The sequence below is a fragment of the Acartia tonsa genome, chromosome 5 (genome assembly GCF_053477335.1).
Source record: "Acartia tonsa isolate MP-2025a chromosome 5, ASM5347733v1, whole genome shotgun sequence".
NCBI lineage: Eukaryota > Metazoa > Arthropoda > Copepoda > Calanoida > Acartiidae > Acartia > Acartia tonsa.
In genome coordinates, this window is record NC_137264.1 from 626,755 (window position 1) to 650,033 (window position 23,279).

Sequence of the window (23,279 nt, forward strand, 5' to 3'; positions counted from 1 at the left end):
ACCGGTTCGGCTCGGCCATAAATACCAACCAGGCATTATTACCCGTTTTGGGCGTTAAAACCCGGTTTTGCTGTAAAAACCCGGTTATTTCGACCAAAAATCGAAAAATGTAATTTTTGAACGCCAAAAGTGAGATGAACACTTTTTAGAACTTTGATACGATCCGAAATTGAAAACTACACAACCTCATGTAATCTATAGAGCTACAAGTATAATACGAAGCGATTTATTTCAAATTTAGTGTTTCGGCTATAGGTGCCGCCGTTTTCGGGTAAAAAAACCCGTTGCTCGAAGTTTTAAAAGACACACACTACAAAAAAAGAACACATAAAATTTGGGTGTTACATATCAGAAAACGAGAATAAAACTGTTGGGTGACACCTATAGAGATTACTAGGGTTATTAGGGTGGCTCAAACCCTTACTAATGACGTAAACTGTTATTTTTATTGGTTGAAAAGTTAAAACCGTGTAATAAAAACCGAAACCAAGCCAGGTTTTAAAACTGTCGGGTATTTATGGCCAAGCCGAACCGGGTCATAATAGGGCGTAAAAAAACGATAAAAAAATCATATAAAAAATAATAATTTGAATAAAACGAATTCACAAATAGATGTACTTGTCAATAAACATTAGATTTCACGAAAAAAATCAGCGACTTTACTAAAAAAACAAAAAAGTTAGAAGGGGTATTTTGAATTTTCATGATTTTCAAATTTTGTTGAGCTATACCGGCAAACGGAAGTAAGCTAAACTGCCTGCTCCAGGGGGAAATGAAAGCCAGGGTAGTAGAGGGGGGATTCATACTGAGAATGATGCAATTATGAAGCCGGAAACCGGTTTTTTTTCATTTTCCGTACCGGGTTTTTATGCCCGGTTCGGCACTAATGGGTTAACTCTACACAAGTGTCATATCTGCTGCAAGGAATTCTCTACAAAGAGTAGTTTAATAAGACACATGAGAATTCATACAGGAGAGAAGCCATTTAAATGTGATCTTTGTGAAAAGACATTTTCAGAAAGTGGTAACTTAATTAAGCATGAAAAAATTTTTACAGGAGAGAAGCCATACTCGTGTGATACATGTGAAAAAGCTTTCCGTACAAAGTATGATTTGAATTATCATTTTACTGAGCATGGTGAGCCGTTAACTCTACACAAGTGTCATATCTGCTTCAAGGAAATCTCTACAAAGAGTAGTTTAACAAGACACCTGAGAATTCATACAGGAGAGAAGCCATTCAAATGTGATTTTTGTGAAAATGCATTTACACTACAACAACATTTGGTAAGTCATATGAGGATCCATACAGGTGTTAAGCCATTCAAATGTAATTTGTGTGAAAAAGCTTTCTCACGATCAAGCTTATTAACTTTATATAAAAGGATCCACACCAGTGAGAAGCCATACTCTTGTGACTTATGTCAGAAATCTTTTTACTCCAGTTCAAACCTGACAACACATAATAAATCCGCTGGACATCTCAAGAACTTAGAATCTACTAAGAATAAAGTTCCAACTTCTGCTTCTACAAGTTTTGTTGATTGTGGTGAAGCTAATATCAAACTAGAGAAGAAAGAAGAAAAAACTCTTGATGAGGATCCTATATCTATAAAGGTAGAGGCTGAGAGTGTGGAAGTAATTATAAAAAAGGAAATAAAGGAGAAAGAAGAAATTGAGAGTGAAGAATTTGTTTAAGTAGATAAACATAAGAATGTTTAATAAATGAATGAACCTAGTTTGCGAAATTATTGTAAATATCTTTTGGCAAGTACTTCATTTTTTATTTATTTTTGTATTTAAGATTTGAAAATATGTGTAAATAATAATACTTCTCTAAAAACAACTTTAAAGAAAAAAATCACAATTCTTTGAAAAAAAATTTAGTAGTATCTTATATACTTTGTTTGTTTATTGTTTAAACATAAATCTTAAAGTTGCGCTAACCCTTCCGGGCAAGCTTGTACAAATCCAATTTACCCTAACCTAAGTTTGAGGAATACTAATTGATAAAAAAAATAATTTTTATATCAAATAATTCATTTAGATAATGTTTTTTGTTTTTATATATTTTCTGTCGGTGTCTTGAATGCCAAAATACCTTCTTTAATTTTTGTCAACCGATATATATTTATCATTTACTCATATTTAAAGGGAGGGGGGGCGTAATGACATTTAAACTTAAATAGTGAGCAAAAGGGTCTAAATATTGAGCTATATTCTTGAAACTTGGTACATAAGCCTAGTCCTATAGGTGCTATATCTAAAAATGGCAAAAAATCCAGAAAATGTAATTTTTTGGTAAGGTTAGGTAAGAAAAACCCTGAGAAAATGGGATTTTTAGGCCTTTTTTTTATATTTAGAAACTTAAACAATTGGTCTATTTTAATGTAATTTGATGTAGACACTTACTTTTAATTGCTTTTTCTTAGCTTTTTTTCCCTTGAATACACTGTGCCTATACACAATGAGATTATTTATGATGATTCAGCGAGTCGGGTACCAACCCCAGCGGGCTAGGTTGGTGGCCCGCAGGAGAAAAGTGCATGTTTCTAAAGTTTGTGTGTCATATATCAAATATAGGTTTTCGAGTTTCGGTCCCAAACTTGCTAAATCATCATAAATAATGTCCTTATGAATAGACATACTGTATTCAAGAAATAAACTTAAGAAAAATAAATTAAAAGTAAGTGTCTACATCAAATTACATTAAAATAGACCAACTATTCAAGTTTACATTTCATTTCGCCCACCCCGCCCCCCCATCTCTTAGTTCTCATAATTAAAATTGTGTTACATGTAAAATTATTATTATATTTATTTCCAGACTGAATAGAAAATGAAATAAGACTCAAGATCATAAAACTGAAACACAAAGAAAACTAGAGGAAAGTTGTATCTGAGCAAATTAAAGTAAATGTATGTCTGTCCTTTTGCATAAAATAATTCAGTTCTCCTTTTAAGGAATCTTTTTATAAGGTTAAGTATGTATTTTTTGGAGTGTAGTACTAACCTATAATGTCAAAGGCCACTGGAATTTTTTTTCTTTCATTTCAAATAAAAATGGTTTCCCTCAAAGTGCCTAGTAAAGTTAAGAACTCTCAACCCCCTCCCATCTCTTTTTTAGAGCAAATTTTTTCTAACCTATAATGTTAAAAGGCCACATGAAAATTTTTTTCTTTCATTTGAAAAGAGAGAATTTTATCAGAGAGAATAATTTTTTCTTGCTTTTGTGTTTTACTTAAGTTCGGGTTAAACACAGCTAATAGTCAAAGATAATAAAATAATAATAGATTTACTATTTTCCATTCTCCTCAAGAATTGCATTAAATGTTTATTTCAGGTACAAGAACAATTAATAATCCATTATGAACAAGTGTCATATCTGTAGCAAGGTATTCTCTAAAAAGGGCATTTTAACATTACATATGAGAAGCCATACAGGAGAGAAGCCATACTCTTGTGATACATGTGGAAAGATTTTCTTACAAAAAGGTCATTTAAATGAACATAAGAAGATCCATTCAAGAGAGAAACCATACTCTTGTTATCTATGCAAGGTGTATTTCAAATCAAGATACTCACTGTCATGCCATAATGTAACAGCTCGACATCTAAAGAAGTTAGTACCTGCTAAGAATACAGTTCCAACTTCTGCTTCTACCAGTTTTGTTGATTGTGGTGTAGCTAATATCAAACTAGAGAAGAAAGAAGAAGAAACTCTTGATGAGGATCCTCTGTCTATCAACATGGAGGCTGAGAATGATAAAGAAATTATAAAACAAGAAATAGAAGAAGAAATTGAGGATAAAGATTATCTTTCTTGTGAACAAAATTCTGATGAGAAAATGATAGACAATATTGACATAGTCGAACATAAAATTAAATATGATTAACTAAATGATAGAATGTCAGTTGATAAAGATCAATTTTCAATCAATTAAATTGTTGTATATAAAAAGACATTCTATTACTTACATAGATATATTTTTTCTTTGTGATATAAATAAGGACTTTTCTCACTCTATTTATTAAATATATTACTTACCCACTTAGTCATTATTTGCTAAGAACTTTTTTCTACTGAATCTATTTTCTAACAAATTTTTATATGGATTAGATAAGGATTGTAAAGTAATCTCTCTGTGTAAATCTGTAATTCTTGTTTGTTTTCAGTACATTTTGTTTTATTTCTTGATTATTTTTATATTTTCAGAAGAGGAAAATGAAATTTGATTACATTGATTATAAGAATATCACAAATTAAAACAGGTCTTTGGACACTCTTTAGTTATTGGGTTAAGAATTGAAGTGAGGTCATAGGTTAGTGAGTAGAGAAAAGACTTTCTATTGGGATGTATTTTGAATGTAAAGATGTAAATTCACAACATGCATTTTAACTTTCATTTAACAATAATTTCAGACAATGCCTAGGCTTCGAAAATGTGCGGTCTTTGGATGTGGAAAGACTACAGGGGAGATGGTGTAATATTACATAGCTTCCCTGCTAACTACACATACAGGTGGATAGGAGCTGTGAATAGAGGACCAGAGTGGAAACCTAACACTAATTCATTTCTATGTACTGACCATTTCTCATGGGTAATTATTTTAAAAGCAAATCTTTTTAGTAATTAGAGTCGATCCATCCATAATAGATTGCTGTTTTTGTTAATTTATACATGTTAGAATTGTCCTATTTATTTCAAACTTTGCATGGTGATTCCTATAACAGTTATATTCGCACTTCCATGTCGATTTTCAACTCTTTTGCAACTTTTTTATGATATCAAAATTCTATCACCATATTTAAATTAAAATGCATTTTGTGGACCTCCCCCTTTTTAATGCACCTTTAAATTAATGTTAAATTGCGTTTTCAACAATTTACTCAATATTTAACATATGCTATATCTAGATATTTTTAAAAGTTGCGTCATTTCAAGCCATAGAGTTATTTTTTAATTAGGTATCTGTAGAGAATCAAACCTATGGTGGTAAACATCTTTGTGTTGGAAGCGAGCCTGTGGGAGTTGCTGCCACTACTGCCCAGCTAGAACTACATACAGGTGAGAAGCCATTCAAGTGTGATACATGTGTAAAGTCATTTGCAGTCAGTAGTTCCTTAACAAAACACAGAAGAATCCATACAGGTGAAAAACCATACTCTTGTGATACATGTGAAAAAGCTTTCCGTTCAAAGGGTGAGTTAACTCAACATAAGAGGACCCACACATGTGTGAAGCCATACTCTTGTGATACGTGTAAAAAAGGTTTTCGTACAACTAGTACGTTAATTGTCAAGCATAGAATTCAAACAGGAAAGAAGATATACACTTGTTTTACATGTAAAAAGTCCTCACAACAAAATGATTTAAACCATAAATCTAAATGGAATATAGTCACGCCTTCTGCTTCCACCAGTTTTGTTGATTGTAGTGAAGCTGATATAAAACTTGAGATAAAAAAAGAAGAAACTCTTGATGAGGATCCTATATCTATAAAGATTGAGGCTGAGAATGTGGAAGTAATTATAAAAGAGGAAGAAGGAATTGAGAGTGAAGAATTTGTGTAAGTAGATAAAAATAAAAATTGTTGATAAATGCATGAACCTAAATTGCGAATTTATTGTAAACGTCTTTTAGCAAGAGCTGTATTATGTTTGTATTTAAGATTTGATGTAATGTGTAAATAATATTACTTCTAATGTTTCTTGCAACATACTTATAATTTTTCAGATACAATAATGAAATGAAATGATTTGAATGAAGAATTATTTGAATTGAACTCTTTATTGAACCAACAGGTATGTATTATTTTGATGAGAAAACAAATCAATTTCACTGTTTAAAAATGGTATGAGATGACTTTCTTCACCAAGTCTATTTTTGTTAATGCTCTTTCTTGTCATATTATCTCAGATCAAATTTTGTTGATACTTAGACTACTTTTTAAGACAAACTTTTCATTTCTAAGTTTGATGACAAACAATTCTTATATACCATCTTTAATTCTTTTTTAAAAATTTTTACAAGTTCTTTTCTTCACATAGTGCATAATGCGTTACTTAAAGTAATGATTCTTTTAAATGTTTTTGTAGAATATGGGTAGAAAATTTAAATCCATTCAAATATATTTAAATGTAGTTTAAACCATTGAACGGGAAAAAATATGTGGTTCACTAAATTCAAGTTCAAATTAATTTTGTGCAACTAACCCAAGGACCAATAAAATAGCATGACTCAACACAGTGTATAAATCATTCATCCAGATGGACAACATCATTTTCATTAGATGTATATTTCTTCGTTTATTACAACATCAAGAAGAGGCCTCTCTACTTGGTCTATTATATCGGTTTCTTCTTATATCTAGTCTATGGATGGATTCTTACTTGGGTAGGATATTGGTCTATTAATCTCCAGATTAGCTACCTAGATAAGAATAAAAAATTCAACTATTTTCACAACTACCCCTTTCATTATTAGACTTGTGTTATTTGTAAAATAACAATCATATAATTTTTTTCAGACAGAATAATAAATAGCTGAAGTCAATTGAAAAAAAGGAGAAATAAAACTTCAATTTTGAGGTCAGAAACAAAGTAAGTTAGTTTTTAACATAAACAAGGTTAATTTTGTCCATAACAAAACACAACAAGCAAAAAGCATTTTTGAATACATGATTGTTATCATAGTTTATATGGATTGCTAAGACATTATTTTGTGTGCGTCTTGTATATTGCATATAAATGGGCACTTCCACATGATAAGAGAGAGAGGATATAGAGTACATCTAATAATTATTTCTACATAGTGACTGATGTGAGGACATCTTAATTATAGAGTAGCTTTAAAAATGAAATAATAAGATCAAAAATCAATAATTTCTATTTAACCATTACATTAAATATTGTTTATTTCAGGTGCAAGAACAATTAAGAATCCATCATGAACAAGTGTCATATCTGTAGCAAGGAATTCTCTAGAAAGAGTGGTTTGACATTACACATGAGGATCCATACAGGAGAGAAGCCACACTCTTGTGATACATGTGAAAAGACTTTCTCACAACGAGGTATTTTAACTGCACATAAGAGGATCCATATAGGAGAGAAACTATTCAAATGTGATTTTTGTGAAAGGGCATTTATGGACAAAAGTAACTTAACAAAGCACAAAAGGACCCATATAGGAGAGAAGCCATACTCTTGTGATACATGTGAAAAGACTTTCTCACAACAAAGTCATTTAACTGCCCATAAGAGGATCCATACAGGAGAGAAGCCACACTCTTGTGATTCTTGTGAAAAGACTTTTTTGCATCAAAGTAATTTAATTGTACATATGAGGATCCATACAGGAGAGAAGCCGTACACTTGTGATACATGTAATAAGGCTTTCAAAAATAATGGTGACCTAACTCGCCATAAGAGGATCCATATAGGAGAGAAACTATTCAAATGTGATTTTTGTGAAAGGGCATTTATGGACAAAAGTAACTTAACAAAGCACAAAAGGATCCATAGAGGGGAAAAGCCATACTCTTGTGAATTATGCCAAAAATATTTTATATACGGATCAGAACTGACACGCCATAATGTTACAGCACGCCATCTCAACAAGTTAGAATCTACTAATAACGCAGTTCCACCTTCTGCTTCTACCAGTTTTGTTGATTGTGGTGAAGCTAATGTTAAACTAGAAATAAAAGAAGAAGAAACTCTTGATGAGGATCCTCTCTCTATCAACATAGAGGCTGAGAGTGTGGAAGAAACTAAAAAACAGGAAACAGAAGAAGATATTGAGGATAAATATTCTCTTTCTTGTGAACAGAATTCTGATGAGGTTAGAGTAGACACAATTGATATCCTTGAGCATAAGATTGAAATATGATGAACAATAGGTTTTCTTATATGAAATATCTGATTTAGTAATTATTGTAATGTGTTCAATGTTAATATTGATAACTTAATTTTTTTATAAAAATAAATCTGTATATGTTGTTTCTTTCTGCTTTTACTGATTTTTAAGATGATTTTTTCAAAATTATTTTTTCATATTTTTTAGAAAAAAACTAATTATTTTGTTACAGTGTACTGTTTTTTTTTTCAGACACAACACATAATGAAATAACTAGGGTAGGCAATCCGTCTAATTTTTGGACTGGATTCGGACTCTTACAAGAATCTGTCCAAAAATAAAACGGATCCTCCGCGGATTCCAGACTCTTATTTTTTAAGGATTCTGGATTCTAGCAATGTTTTAAAAGGCCTTTAAAAAAAATAAATTAAAGGATTAAATTATACCGGGTACTGGGAAGAATCTGAAGCTGCGTTTTTTCAATTTTCTGATCTCTCCACTTCGTGGAATAGGTGGGGAGAAATGGAGGAGAGTGGGGGGGGGTGATATTTGCCTTAAAAGAGTTGAAAGAAAAAACTCAAGACATTAATTTTAGCCTAACAAATAATATCCGAATCCACTATAAAAAAACGGACTCCGGATTTGGATTGCCAACCCTAGAAATAACATGAAAAAAGAATAATTCTTCCAACCATCGTTGAAATGAATAGCTAAAAGAAATATATTAATATTGACTTTTTCTTCATTGTTTCTCACTGAATCAGACAATATGGAATCTATAACTTCAATAATAAATGATAATAGAAACAGTGACAAAAATTGTAAACTAATATTCTGCTAAGGAGGTAGGTAGGTATTTATTTCCTATAATGTGAACTATCTAACCCCACTGGACAAATAATCTTCTCTAAAAACTTGTTGTAAGCCTCCAAGACAGCAACCAAAATATTTTGGATTCTAGGTAGTTACATTTTTATGCTTTTAAAAACGAAAAAATCTTCATCTTAACTTAAACGACAAGGCACTTTAATTCCAAAACCTTTCTGTTTTAATTTTTCATTAGGTATCTCACAATACACAGCTTGTTATTTAATTTATAATCATGACTCAACACATAGCGAATCCGCTCGTTGTTTGGGAGGTGATAGGTTCTAATTCTGGCTAAACACTGCGTCATAACTAAAGAAATTAAAAATGATTCCTACTGCTACAATGTCAGGTTCGGGACATAAATTGGAAGGGGAATGCCTTGGCCCATAAACAGGCGCAACTCATTATCTTGTACAGTTAGGACTTCTTAGACAAAGGTAGTGCAATCAAAGGGTTGGATGTCTGTTGGATGGCACTTAACCTAATATTCTTGTGTGATAGAGAATAGAGATAGTCTTACGAGGTAAGGGAAGGTAAGCTTGTTTTTTAGGCTTTACAACTTCAGGTTTAGCATTGACCTGGTTTTAATCAAGGGTATTATCATACAAAGGAGTTTTGTAAACACATCTGAGAGGTGTGAAGCAGTTCAAATTTGGTTTAAGTGAAAAGACTTTTTGATGATTATGGCCATTAAATTGTTATAAAAAAGCAGATTCTTACAGTTGTGTTGCTATTCAAATGTTATTTATGTCACATTTTCTGAAAATAGGAAGCTAATCTTTAATCCAATGTAGAACAATGTCTGTCAATCTGTCTGTCTAATGCTTAAGATCCTTCTAACCCATGCCGAAAAATGTCTTCAGTATTTATGATGATCTATCTCTTTTTCATGTAATATCTTGGAATGTAAATATTCATTTATGGTAAATATTTTGTTGATTAATAACTCATGTAATCTATTTTCAGACTGAATGTAAAATGAAGTAAGACTCAAGATTATAAAACTAAAGGCAGTAGAAATATAAAGAAAAGAGTTTAGCAAATCAAAGTAAGTTAGTTTTATAAAAACAAGTTTGAAAACATCCATAAAAGCAATGCAATTTAAAATTGTATGTACATTTGAAGCAAAATTGCTTGAATACAGGGTAATGTTTTAAGGATATGCTTACGATTTTAGGACTAGACAATAGAGTTTATTAGTTTACCTTGTTGTCGTAGGAATTATTATTTTAAAAATCAGCATTTTTAAAATGGACATACAAACATTCTGCTACACTTTCTAAATTGTTAATAAATTTTATAGAAATCATCTACCAAACATGCCTTAAATATTATAAACAACTATAGATTAGATAGAGTCTATGTTGAGTAAATCTTAAAACCTCAGGGGGAGAAAATGGGAAAAAATGCTCTCATTTCTCTTAATTTTTGTATTTTTTTCCTTCAACCACATATTTTTTATTTCTTAAACCCCCTCCCTTCCCCCCACCTTAGCAGGGTCAAATTTGCAGAATATGCACCCCTGAAAAATCTTTACCTATAAAGTGACAGACACACTCTACATATAGAAGATGGCTATACTAAATAAGACATGGATGTAATTAGATAGTTTTTATAGTGACATACCTTGATTATAAAATAACTAAAATTATTATTTTTAATTCTACATAAGTATTACATGAAATTTTTTTATTCCAGGTTTAAGAAAAGTAAATAATTCATCATGAACAAGTGTCATATCTGTGCTAAGGAATTCCCTATAGTGAGCCAGTTGGCAAGACACATGAGAACTCATACAGGTGAGAAGCCATTCAAATGTAATACGTGTAATAAGGCTTTCTCCCAACGAGGTAATTTAACTGAACACAAGAGGATCCATACAGGTGAGAAGCCATTCAAATGTGATACATGTGAAAAACCTTTCTCACAACAAAGTGCATTAATTACTCATAAGAAGATTCATACAGGAGAGAAGCGATATTCATGTGATATATGTGAGAAAACTTTCACAAAACAAAATAATTTAACTGTACATTTGAGGATCCATACAGGAGAGAAGCCATACTCTTGTGATACATGTCAAAAAGCTTTCTGTACAAATTATGAATTAAATGTTCATAAGAGGAGGCATACAGGAGAGAAGCCATTTAAATGTGATACATGTAGAAAAGCTTTCTCACAGCAAAGTGCATTAAATCTTCATAAGAGAATCCATACAGGAGATAAGTCATCTTGTGATATATGTAAAAAAGCTTTCTCACAACAAAGTGCATTAACTCTTCATAAAAAGATACATACAGGGGAGAAACCTTACTCCTGTGCAATATGTGAAAAGACTTTCACGCGACAAAGTCAATTAACTGTCCATAAAAGGATTCACACAGGAGAGAAGCCATACTCTTGTGATACATGTGAAAAGACTTTCTCAAAACAAAGTCATTTAACTGTCCACAAGAGGATCCATACAGGAGAAAAGCCATACTCTTGTGATACATGTGAAAAGACTTTCTCAACACAAAGTCATTTAACTGACCATAAGAGAATTCATACAGGAGAGAAGCCATACTCTTGTGAATTATGTCAGAAATCTCATAAATTAAGTTCCGACCTGTCAAGACATAAAAAATCAGCTGGACATCTCAAGAAGTTAGGATCTACTCAGAATACAGTTCCAGTTTCTGCTTCTACAAGTTTTGTTGATTGTGGTGAAGCTAATATTAAACTAGAGATAAAAGAAGAAGAAACCCTTGATGATGATCCTCTGTCTATCAACATGGAGGCTGAGAATGTTAAAGAAACTATAAAACAAGAAGGTATTCAGGATAAAGATTATCTTTCTTGTGAACAGAATTTGCATCCAGAACAAAAGTTAAGCAACAACATAAAAGCAGAGAAGAAAGAAGAAGAAATTCTTGATGAGGATCCTCTCTCTATAAAGATGGAGGCTGAGAGTGTGGAAGAAATTATAAAAGAGGAAATAAAGGAGGAAGAAGGAATTGAGAGAGAAGAATTTGTTTAAGTAGATAAACACAAAAATGTTTAATAAATGAGTGAACCCAAATTGCGAATTTGTTGTAAATGTATTTTGACATTTGTTTTATTATAAATTAATGTTTGTATTTAAGATTTGATAATATATGTAAATACTATTGCTTCTCCAAAATCAATTTTAAATGAAAAATCATGATTCTTTGAAAAAATGTCATTTTTTAAAAATTTGTAAATAGGTAGCATCTTATAATATATTTTGTTTGCCTTATTGTTTAAACATAAATCTGCATTGCCCTAACCCAACCTTGTACATGCACATACCCAATTTACTCTAACCTAAGTTTGAAAAAAATGTGAAAATTTATTTTATTTCAACTAAATTGTGTAGAAATTGTTTCAGTTTATATATTTTTTTCTGTCCTTCTCTTGAATGCCAAATGTGTTGTATACCTTCTTTAATTTTTGATATCCAATATATTTCTCATTTTCTCATATTAAAATTGTATTACTTTGAATATTATGATTATATTTATTTTCAGACTGAATGTAAAAAGAATTGAGACTCAAAGATTATGAAAAGAAAGAAAACGCTGGTTATTTGAAATTAGCAAAGTAAAGTAAGTTAGCATTCTATATTACAAATATTAGAATATCAATATTAAAGATGTAGGATGTCTATCTGTCTGTCATAAAAGTGAATTAGTTTTCTGTAATAAAATTATTATTCAATAAACAGTTGATGTTTGGGATGGTTGTTTTCTATACTATGTATTTTAAATATAAGCTGAAGATGGACATTGAAAAACACATAAAAGTAGATCATTTAATAATACTATAGCCATGTACATGTAAGTGGATAGAAGAGAAAGTTGGATAAGAATTGGATGTAAGGAGAGAGTTTTCATTGAGTATATCTGGAATACTTTTACCTACATATTGACGGACACATCCTACATATAGAGTAGCTATACTAGATAAGATATGGATGTAAGGAGAGAGTTTTCATAGAGTATATCTGAAATACTTTTACCTACATTGTGACAAACACACTGTACATATAGAGTAGCTATAATAAATAAAATATGGATGTAAGGAGATGAGTTCTCATTTCGTACTTTTACCTACACATTGACAGACGTACGGACACACCGTAATTAAAGATTAGCTATTACAATATAATCAGTATTTGAAATGATTAATAAAAAATAAAAAAGGATTGAAATTATTATTTTTAATTCTACATATTTATTACATTAAAAATGATTTATACCAGGTGCAAGAACAACTAAGAATTCATCATGAACAAGTGTCATATCTGTAGCAAAGAATTCTCTAAGAAGAGTGATTTGACAAAACATGTGAGAATTCATACAGGTGAATAATATATATACAAATGTGATTTTTGTGAAAAATCATTTACAGAGAGAAGTAATTGTTTACAACACAGAATGATCCATGAAGCAAATTCAAATGTGATACATGTGAAAAATCTTTCTCACAACAAAGTAGTTTAATTAATCACAAAAGGATCCATTTAGGAGAGAAGTCATACTCTTTTGATACATGTGACAAGGCTTTCTCAACCAAAGGTAATTTGACTGTTCATAAGAGGATCCATACAGGAGAGAAGCCATACTCTTGTGATACATGTGATAAGGCTTTCTCACATCAAAATAATTTAACTGTCCATAAGAGAATCCATACAGGAGAAAAGCCATTCTCTTGCGATACATGTGAAAAAGCTTTCCGTACAAGTAGTGTGTTAAATGTCCACAAGAGGATTCATACAGGAGAGAAGCCATACTCTTGTGAAATGTGCAAAATATCTTTTTACTGCAGTTCAGACTTATCAAGACATAATATAACAGTTAAACATCGCCAAAAGTTAGAATCTACTAAGAATTCAGATCCACCTTCTGCTTCTACCAGTTTTGTTGATTGTGGTGAAGCTAATATTAAACTAGAAATAAAAGTAGAAGAAACTCTTGATGAGGATCCTCTCTCTATCAACATGGAGGCTGAGAATGTTAAAGAAACTTTTAAACAGGAAATAGAAAGAGAAGAAATTGAGGATAAAGATTCTATTGATATCATATCATAGAACATAAAATTGAAATATGATGATCAAGGGGGGGGGGGGAAGTTTTGCCACTTTCGCGTAATCCGTGATTATTAGGCTAGGTATTGATGTGAGACTATAGGTTATTTTTTGGATAGGTCTCCAGGTTCAGGTGCTGCAGGCTGGAAGGTGGTTTCTGGAGAGGTAACAAAAAATTTAAAATTTTTGTTTGAAGAGTTAGAGATCAAATTATTAAACAAAATATGCATCTTTATGGATGTTATTAACATATCAGAAGAAAAAATTAAAATCGGCCTCCAAGTTCAGGTGCTGCAGGCCTCCAGGTCAACTCTGGACAGGTAAAAAATCAAGTTTTTTATTTGAAGAGTTAGAGGTCAACTTATAAAACAGAATATGCATATTTTTTAATATTATTGACATATTTAAAGAAAAAATTAAAATCGGCCTTCAAGTTCAAGTGCTGCAGGCCTCCAGGTCAACTCTGGACAGGTAAAAAAATAATCATTTTTTTTATTTGAAGAGTTAGAGGTCAACTTATAAAACATAATATGCCTCTTTTTTTATAATATTGACATTTTTAAAACAGAATATGCATATTTTTTAATATTATTAACATATCAGAAGAAAAAATTAAAATCGGCCTCCAAGTTCAGGTGCTGCAGGCCTCCAGGTCCACTCTGGACAGGTAAAAAATCAAATTTTTTATTGAAGAGTTATAGGACAACTTACAAAACAGAATATGCATCTTTTTTTATGTTATTGAAATATTTGAAGAAAAAATTAAAATCGGCCTCCAGGTTACTAAATACTAAAATACTAAAATATTTATTACATGAGATCAAATTGACAATATGTTTACAAATAAAATATTTTATTAATTATTACTATTGTTGTATATTGTAAATCATGATGATTATGGTCGGGTTCATAAAAGGTATGATCCATATGATCCAGATTCCAAGAAGGCATATAAGCTATCCACTGTTACAAGGAAAGCTTGCCTGTAAAGCTGGTTCCGGAATAGAGTAATTAATATTAATAGTAAAATGGTGATGTTGTTGTCAGGAGTGGTGGCTCGGTGGTGGCCCAAGCAGGACAAGGTGGGTTGGTTCAGGTATAGAAGTATTAAACTATAGTAGTCACGTATGATGTTAATAATAATATTTCTTGGTAAAAAATTTAGTATGGTGTTCTCTATCTTTAACAAAAGTACAAAAATTTATATCGAATTTAACAGGTAATCCTTTACTTTTTTTAAGTTTAGAATTCTATTAGTTTCAAGATTTTTAAAATCATTAGGTAACTCGTTATAAACACGAGGAAAATTAAACAAAGGGTGTTTAAAAAATGAAATGCATCGAACATTGGGGATGTAAAAATCATCTGTATTGCGCAGAGCATAAGTTCCACGTTGACTGTTTTGAATCCATGTGCCAGAAAAAGAAATTGGGAGTCTTTCTAATTTAAAATCAAGCATAAATTTGAATATATTATAATTGATAAGTTCAGCTAGAGGAAGAATTTTATTTTCTTTAAACAAGGGTGGAGTGTGTTCATTGTATGAACCTCCACTAATAATGCGTATGGCTTTTTTTTGAACAATTTTTATTGGTTTTAAATATTTTTCAGGTGCCATACCTAGAATATTACAGCAATATTCAAGGTGTGATTGGACGTGAGCATTAAAAACTAATTTCATGCAATCTTTGTTCAAAATGTTTTTAACTAAATTAAGACTATACAAGGATCTAGAAATTTTTCCATGAATATGTTTACAATGTTCTGATAAATTCAAGTTGCTATCAAGATAGACACCTAACATTCTAATTGATTTAGTATCTTTATTAGGTACCATTTGTACACGAGAAATTTTAGTTATGTTAGATTCTCCTGGTGCATTATAATTTATAAACAAAGGTAGATAAATATTGCTATCATGAACAGGAAGATCAGAAAGAATATTTCTGTTTGAACTAAAGATCATAAAATAAGATTTGTTAGGGTGTATAGAAAGCTTATTTGCTTTATACCAATTAGAGAGATTATCTAAGTCTTTGTTTGCTTTAATCATAAGATCCTTTAAATTTTTTGCTGCAGTGATGGTAGAAATATCATCTGCAAACAAATCTGCAAATGCATCTGTACAATTGTGTACATCATTAACAAATATAATAAACATTAATACCCCTAATACACTTCCCTGAAAAGTAGAAATATCTATATTACAAGTATTTTCAGAAAATTCATCCCCAATTTTTACTTTTTGTGTACGGTTTGAAAAAAAACTTTTAAACCAAGAAAGTGCAATGCCACGCACACCTGCATTTTCCAGTTTTTTTTAATAAAATAGGATGCGATATACAATCAAAACATTTTTCTACATCCATGAAGAGCCCTAAAGCTATATTTCCTTTGTTTAAATTATCAGAAATGTGGTTAATAAAATCAATGACTGCATGATTTGTTGATCTATGTTTTAAAAATCCATATTGATGGGAGTAGAAAAAATTATTTTTATCAAGAAAATTTGTTAATCTGTCATTTACAATTTTCTCAAAGACTTTTGAAATATTATCTGTTATTGTTACGCCTCGGTGACATGACATATCTTTCATATCACCAGACTTAAAAATTGGAATAATTTTAGACATTTTGAATATTTCTGGATAAATACCAGTTTGAGCTGAAAGTGTAAATATATGACTCAATGCAGCAGCTATAGGACAAGCAATGAATTGTAATAATTCGGTAGAAATTTCATTCATATCTTGAGACTTTTTCTTTTTTAACATAAAAATGTAATATATGACATCAAGCCTAGTTATAGGTCCAAGAAAAAATGAGTTTCTTATAGGAGGGGGGAGGTAATCAGAAAAATGAGTTGAAGACTCTGGTATTTTTTCAGCAACTTTTTTTACCTACATTAGAAAAGTGTAAATTAAAGTGATTTGCCATTTCTTTGTTTTCTGTGATTAACTGATCATCTACTAAAATTGGTCCTATAGAGTTCTGGTTGGAAACATTATTCATGTTTTCATTTATTATTTTCCAGATTTTTTTAGAGTCTCCACTTGCTGCCGAAATTTCGCTATTAAAAAGAAGTTGTTTTGATTTCCTAATCAGAGATATATAAACATTTCTATATTTTTTATACTTATTTTTATTCTCCTCAGTAGGGCGGAGTTTAGCTTTGTTAGCAAGCTTAATCTTCCTCCTTCTACTTTTTAACAATCCCAGTGTCATAAATTTATTGATTGGTTTGTATCTACTGTTGACTTTTTCAATTTTTAATGGAAAGCAAATATTGAAAATTTCGCTAAAAGTGTGATGAAAATTATTTGCTGCAATATTGGGATCATTAGATTGAAGTACATTATTCCATGTTTGTTCTTGCAATTTTGCTTTGAACACTTCTTTATTTGCCAATGAAAATTCTCTATAATGACGAGGAGTATTTTTTTTCTTAGGACCTTTTTTGAGATTGATGTCAATGAAAGGATGAAAATGATCTGAAATACTATCAATAAAAATTCCAGAGCTTGTTATATCATTACAATTATCTGAGGTAAAAATATGATCAATTAATGTGTGTTGTTCACCACTAATACGAGTAGCTTTACTAATAATTTGATGAAATCCAAAAGATGAAAGTAAATCTGTAAATAAAGTAGAGTTTTCATCATTATTATATTTTAAAAGATCAATGTTGCTATCAGTAAAAAAATAAATGGGAATTGAATACTTAGAAAGGGTTTCCAAGTGTTCATACAAATAATTAAAAAATTGGTCAAGTTGCTCTTTATTGATCAAAGTAGAATGGGTGTTAGGCTTATATAAGCTGATAGCAATGAATTTTTTTACTTTAGGTATATCTATCTTGACAGCGCATGATTCATAAATATTTTTAATAAATTTAGATTCTTTCTTTAACTTTTCTGAATGAAAATTTTTATTTACATAGATTCCAGCCCCGCCCCACTGGCCTATCTTTCTTGATTCATGGAAAATTTAAATCCTTTTATATTATTAAATGAATGATCAGAATTCCAAATTTCTTGGCAACAAATAAGACTAGGATGAATTGATTTTGCTCCCATATCATCAATAAGGTTAGTAATTGCAGTAAATTTAGCTCTAAGAGATTGACAATTAATAGACATACAAAAGGAATTATTTTTAGATAGACTGTTAGATAAAGTATCAATATTGACATATTTACATTCTGGCATAATATCTCTAAACGGTTCAAGAAAAGGATTATTGTTAATAAGATCTAAATTTTGGTTAGAGTTAAGATAATTGAGAACACCATCACTATTATCATAATTGAGTACCATAATAAAAAACAACTATACCCGGACCCACTTTGTTTCTGCCAGCTGCCACCACACAGCCGCTCCATTCCAACTTCATCTCCTTACAACTAAAAATAAGAACAGTTAGATTTAAATTTGCATACATATATAGATATAAATATAAATAAAAAAAAACAACTAAAAACTACGATATAAAAAAACGCTTTAAAAAGTGCGCAATGTTAAAGTGCTAAAAATGCATAATATGTAAACTAAAGTATGAATACTTATAACTAAATATTTATGGAAAAAAATATAGATTAATGTTAGAAAAGGAAATTTAATGTATGTAGGATTTGAGGTAAAACATAAGTGTATTAATAAGACGGCTGTAATCAAAGATAAAATCTCAAAATTGTGAAAAATTATTGATATAGTAGTATATTGTCAATATTATTAATATTTATTTCATTAGAATTATTCAAATTTCTGGCTGTTAATACTGCTGGGGAAGGTCCCTTCAAAAGAGTAGAATTTTGGCGTGTCGAGGGTTTTTTACCAGTCTGCTTGACTGGCTTTTTCGCCCCCTTTCCTTTGTTCTTGGCATCAAAATCTGCTTTTTGGGCAGCGGCTTTAACAAGGATCTCTTCATTAGAATCTAAGACACATTCTACACTGTAAACAAATTTTGCAATACCTGTAGCAGCGTCCTTGTCCTTAACCATAGTAAACTTGATTCTTCCATCAATAGTCCAGACCTTGAACACCCTCTCGTCCCCTCCAAGTCTTGTCAGCACCTTGTGGTTCAATCTTGTCAGGTCAGGACTTGCAGAAAAACGCTCGATACCCGCGGTTATCTCTGCAGCAGTTGGGGAAGGCATAAATTCTCTTTTAAGTTTTAAAAACAAGTTTCTCTGCCATCTTTTTGAAAAACGGATGATTATGGGCCGCGGCAACAAAACGTTTTGGTCATGTCTGGACGGCATTTGGCGGCCAATAAAATGGCCGTTCTCTAGGAGATTGTACCAGGCAGGAACTTCTGGCAAAACTCTGGGGGAAGCCTTAGATAATACAGGTTTCAAAACACAGTTGTAGACTGTAGTCATGCAAGCAACGTCTAGGCCAAGCTCTTCAATGTCGGTTCCAGACACAGAAACACCATAGAACCGCAATGTCCAATTTCTGCAGTACTGCTCGCGGTCATTGTCATTAATCATACAGTGATCTTTGTTCTCGTCCAGAAGGGCTTGTAAATTTTGTACTGTTTGTTGCAGGCTTTTAAATTCAGCATCAGATACAGGCATGGTGATAGATGAAAATAATTCACAGTAAATATAATTATAAGTTAATTTCAGGTGCTGCAGGCCTCTAGGTCCACTCTGGAAAGGTAAAAAATCAAAATTTTTATTTAAAGAGTTAGAGGTCAACTTACAAAACAGAATATGCATCTTTTTGATGTTATTGACATTTTTGAAGTAAACATACAATCAGTCTCCAGGTTCAGGTGCTGCAGGCCTCCAGGTCCACTCTGGACATGTAAAAAATAAAATTTTTTATTTGAAGAGTTAGAGGACAACTTACAAAACAGAATATGCATCTTTTTTGATGTTATTGACATATTTGAAGAAAAAAATTAAAATCAGCCTCCAGGTTCAGGTGCTGCAGGCCTCTAGTTCCACTCTGGAAAGGTAAAAAATCAAAAAAATTTATTTGAAGAGTTAGAGGCCAACTTATAAAACAGAATATGCTTCTTTTTATATTAAAATTATATTAAAAATTAAAATCGGACTCCATGTTCGGATCCTGCAGGCCTCCAGGTCCACTCTAGACAGGTAAAAATTAAATCTTTTTGTCTGAAAAATTACAGGTCAACTTACAAAATATGTATTGTTTTGGATATAATAAATATACTTGAATATAAAATTAAAATAGGCCTTCAAGTTTAGGTGCTGCAGGCTTTCATTTTCAGATATTTTTGCTTTTTTTCTAATTTTTTTTTCCTATTATAAGGTTTTAAAACATGGTACCTAGGTATCATATACATTGATAATTTTTTATATGGACAGTGACACTTTTACCTGGATCCTGGTGAACGCTGGTTGTTGCCGGCCAGGTGAAAATCTCAAATGGTTATTTTGGAATTAAGAAGAAAGATTTCAAAATAGAATAAGGTTATAATATAATAATATAGTGAAATTTAAGGACCTGGAGCCTGTCTGGACACACATTTTGAAGCCTTACATGATTAATTTTACTATATTATCTTATTTTAACCATTTTTTATATACATACCTTTCATCTAAATTCTAAAACTACCTTTCTGGATATTTATCTGGACAGCGGCCAACAGCGGTCACTGGGATCCATCAAAAAGTTTCAATGAATATGATAACTACCTGGTTTAAATAAATATACAGTGTGTTTTTTTTTATGAGCACTTTTTTGAAAGCAATTTTACCCCACTTATAGTTATCAGAATTTAATGATTAATGGCTTATTTTCTTTGTTTTTTAAGGGAAATTACGAAACAACAAAAAAAATTACAGTTTTTGTTGAAAAAGTACAGTAAAGTTGAAAATTAAAAACTTAGATGTCAACATCTAAAAATGGTTTTAGCGCATTTTTCTTATGCTCAAATAATCAACCTTTTGCAAGAATGGCTGCTAAACACTTCAAAGTTGAGATATAGAGCTAAAAATGTATACAGATACTATTAGGGACATGTACTAGAACATATCAAAGTTTGAAGGTCATATCTCAACCAGGGAGGGAGTACTGGCCCCCCAAAGTCGACTACAGAAAATCCATTTTTTTAAGAAAAATGCGCTAAAACCATTTTTATATGTTGACACCTAAGTTTTTAATTTTCAACTTTACTGTACTTTTTCAACAAAAACTGTAATTTTTTTTTGTTGTTTCATAATTTCCCTTAAAAAACGAAGAAAATAAGTCATTAATCATTAAATTCTGATAACTATAAGTGGGGTAAAATTGCTTTCAAAAAAGTGCTCATAAAAAAAACACACTGTAGAATAGAAAAAAAGTAGGGGGGAAATCAAATAAATAGGAAATATACCTGAAAATAGCCTCTAAAGTTCACATGGAAGCCTGCAGCACCTGAACCTGGACGCCGATTTTATTTTTTTTCTTCAAATATACAAATAACATCTAAAAAGATGCTAATGTTGTTTTTAAAACTGACCTCTAACTCTTTAAATAAGAAATTCTAATTTTTTACCTGTCCTGAGTGGACCTGAACCTGGAGGCCGATTTTAATCCTTTCTTTAAATATGTTAATAACATCCAAAAAGATGTATATTCAGTTTCATAAGTTGACCTTTAACTCTGCAAATAAAAAGTTTGATTTTTTACCTCTCCAGTGTGGACCTGGAGGCCTGAAGCACCTGAATCTGGAGGCAGGTTTTAATTTTTTCTTCAGATATGTCAAATAACATATTCTGTTTTTAAAGGTGGACCTCTAACTCTTCAAATAAATTTTTTTATTTTTTTTACCTGTTCAAAGTGCACCTGGAGGCCTGCAGCACTTGAACCTGGAGGCCAATTTTATTTTTTTCTTCAAATATGTCAATAATATAAAAAAAAGCATATTCTGTTTTATAAGTTGACATCTAACTCTTCAAATAATTTTTTTTATTCTATTACCTGTCCAGAGTTGACCTGGAGGCCTGCAGCACCTGAACCTGGAGGCCGATTTTAATTTTTTCTTCAAATATGTCAATTATATAGAAAAAATATGCATATTCTGTTTTATAGGTTGACCTCTAACTCTTTAAATGAAAAATTAGATTTTTTACCTGTCCAGAGTGGACCTGGAGGCCTGCAGCACTTGAACTTGAAGGCCGATTTTAATTTTTTCTTTAAATATGTCAATAATATTAAAAAATATGCATATTCTGTTTTATAAGTTGACCTCTAACTCTTCAAATAAAAAACTTGATTTTTTACCTGTCCAGAGTTGACCTGGAGGCCTGCAGCACCTGAACTTGGAGGCCGATTTTAATTTTTTCTTCTGATATGTTAATAACATCCATAAAGATGCATATTTTGTTTAATAATTTGATCTCTAACTCTTCAAACAAAAATTTTAATTTTTTTTTACCTGTCCAGAAACCACCTTTCAGCCTGCAGCACCTGAACCTGGAGACCTATCCAAAAAATGATTAAATATACGTGAGGTACTACCCAAAAGTAAACTTTTATCCTGAATAACCTATAGTCTCACATCAATACCTAGCCTAATAATCACGGATTATGCGAAAGTGGCAAAACTTCCCCCCCCCCCTTTGTTTTCTTATAAGAAATACCAAATTTTGTAAATATTGTATTATTTTTAATGTAAATATTAATGTTAGACTATAGGTTTTTTTTGGATAAAACTAACTTTTCTTTTAGGTTATATTGTCTAACATTAATACATAGTCTAATATCATGGTAGTATTTGAAAGTGGTAACCCCCCCCCTCCCAACACTTACTTTATCGTTGTGAAAGCTGTATATTTTATTTTTCTACTTTTGCTGGTTATTTTAAATTATTTGGTAAAAATATTTTTTTTATATTTTGCAAATTAAAACTTATTATTTTTTGTACTTTTAGATTTTTTTTCAGATAACAGATATCAATGAAATGAAAGTATAATTCTTCCAGCCTTCATTGGAATAAATAGCTAAGATAAATCAGGTAAATGTGTGTACTTTCATTAACCCTTAATTGTCGGGCCTCTTGCCGCACCTTTATCGGTTGGGGGCGGGGGGCGTTCAACTCCCCCCCCCCTATTATCTCAGCTCCTATTAGAGCTAGAGGGCTAAAAATTGTTGTGCATGTCCCCTGTTTGATGAATTTCCGACTTTAAGTGAGTCAGTCAATTTTCGCTTCCTTTACCCTTTTATTTAGCAATATTTTTTTAGGTCCTTTTTTACTTAAACATGATTTCTTGCATAAATTCTGTCATAGTAGAAAATAAAAAACTATTATGGTAAGATCAATCTCTCTCTTTCTAGAATATAAATCTTTGTTCACTACTAGCGTCTACTACCCTAGAGGCCTCTAGGGACACGTAAAATTATTAGTTATGTTTTTAGCTAATTACAGACTGGCCAGAGTGTACGTTTTGTACGTAACGTATCAAATCTGAGTACGTTCTGGACGTTATATTGAGATGT

The 23,279-nt window shown here is 31.2% G+C and overlaps 3 protein-coding genes across 4 annotated transcripts in view; all 3 read left to right on the forward strand.

The window, feature by feature from the left end:
- Positions 1–23,279, forward strand: part of LOC145318477 (uncharacterized) — a 195,931-nt gene that overhangs the window by 166,965 nt on the left and 5,687 nt on the right. Inside the window, exon 1 of one of the 2 annotated variants that reach the window (XM_080159747.1) lies at positions 22,724–22,797. The exons of the other annotated variant lie outside the window; for it this stretch is intronic. The gene's annotated coding sequence lies outside the window, so the exon portion shown is untranslated. Of the gene's footprint in view, positions 1–22,723; positions 22,798–23,279 lie in introns of those variants that run through there. 2 annotated transcript variants of the gene reach the window in all.
- Positions 4,444–5,709, forward strand: LOC145319879 (uncharacterized). The gene is made up of 2 exons (XM_080162285.1): positions 4,444–4,602; positions 4,970–5,709. Exons 1-2 carry the CDS (start codon positions 4,444–4,446, stop codon positions 5,573–5,575), a joined length of 765 nt encoding a protein of 254 aa, XP_080018411.1. The 3' UTR covers positions 5,576–5,709.
- LOC145318475 (uncharacterized) lies at positions 9,697–12,146 on the forward strand. The gene is made up of 2 exons (XM_080159744.1): positions 9,697–9,780; positions 10,431–12,146. Exon 2 carries the CDS (start codon positions 10,456–10,458, stop codon positions 11,749–11,751), a length of 1,296 nt encoding a protein of 431 aa, XP_080015870.1. The 5' UTR covers positions 9,697–9,780; positions 10,431–10,455; the 3' UTR covers positions 11,752–12,146.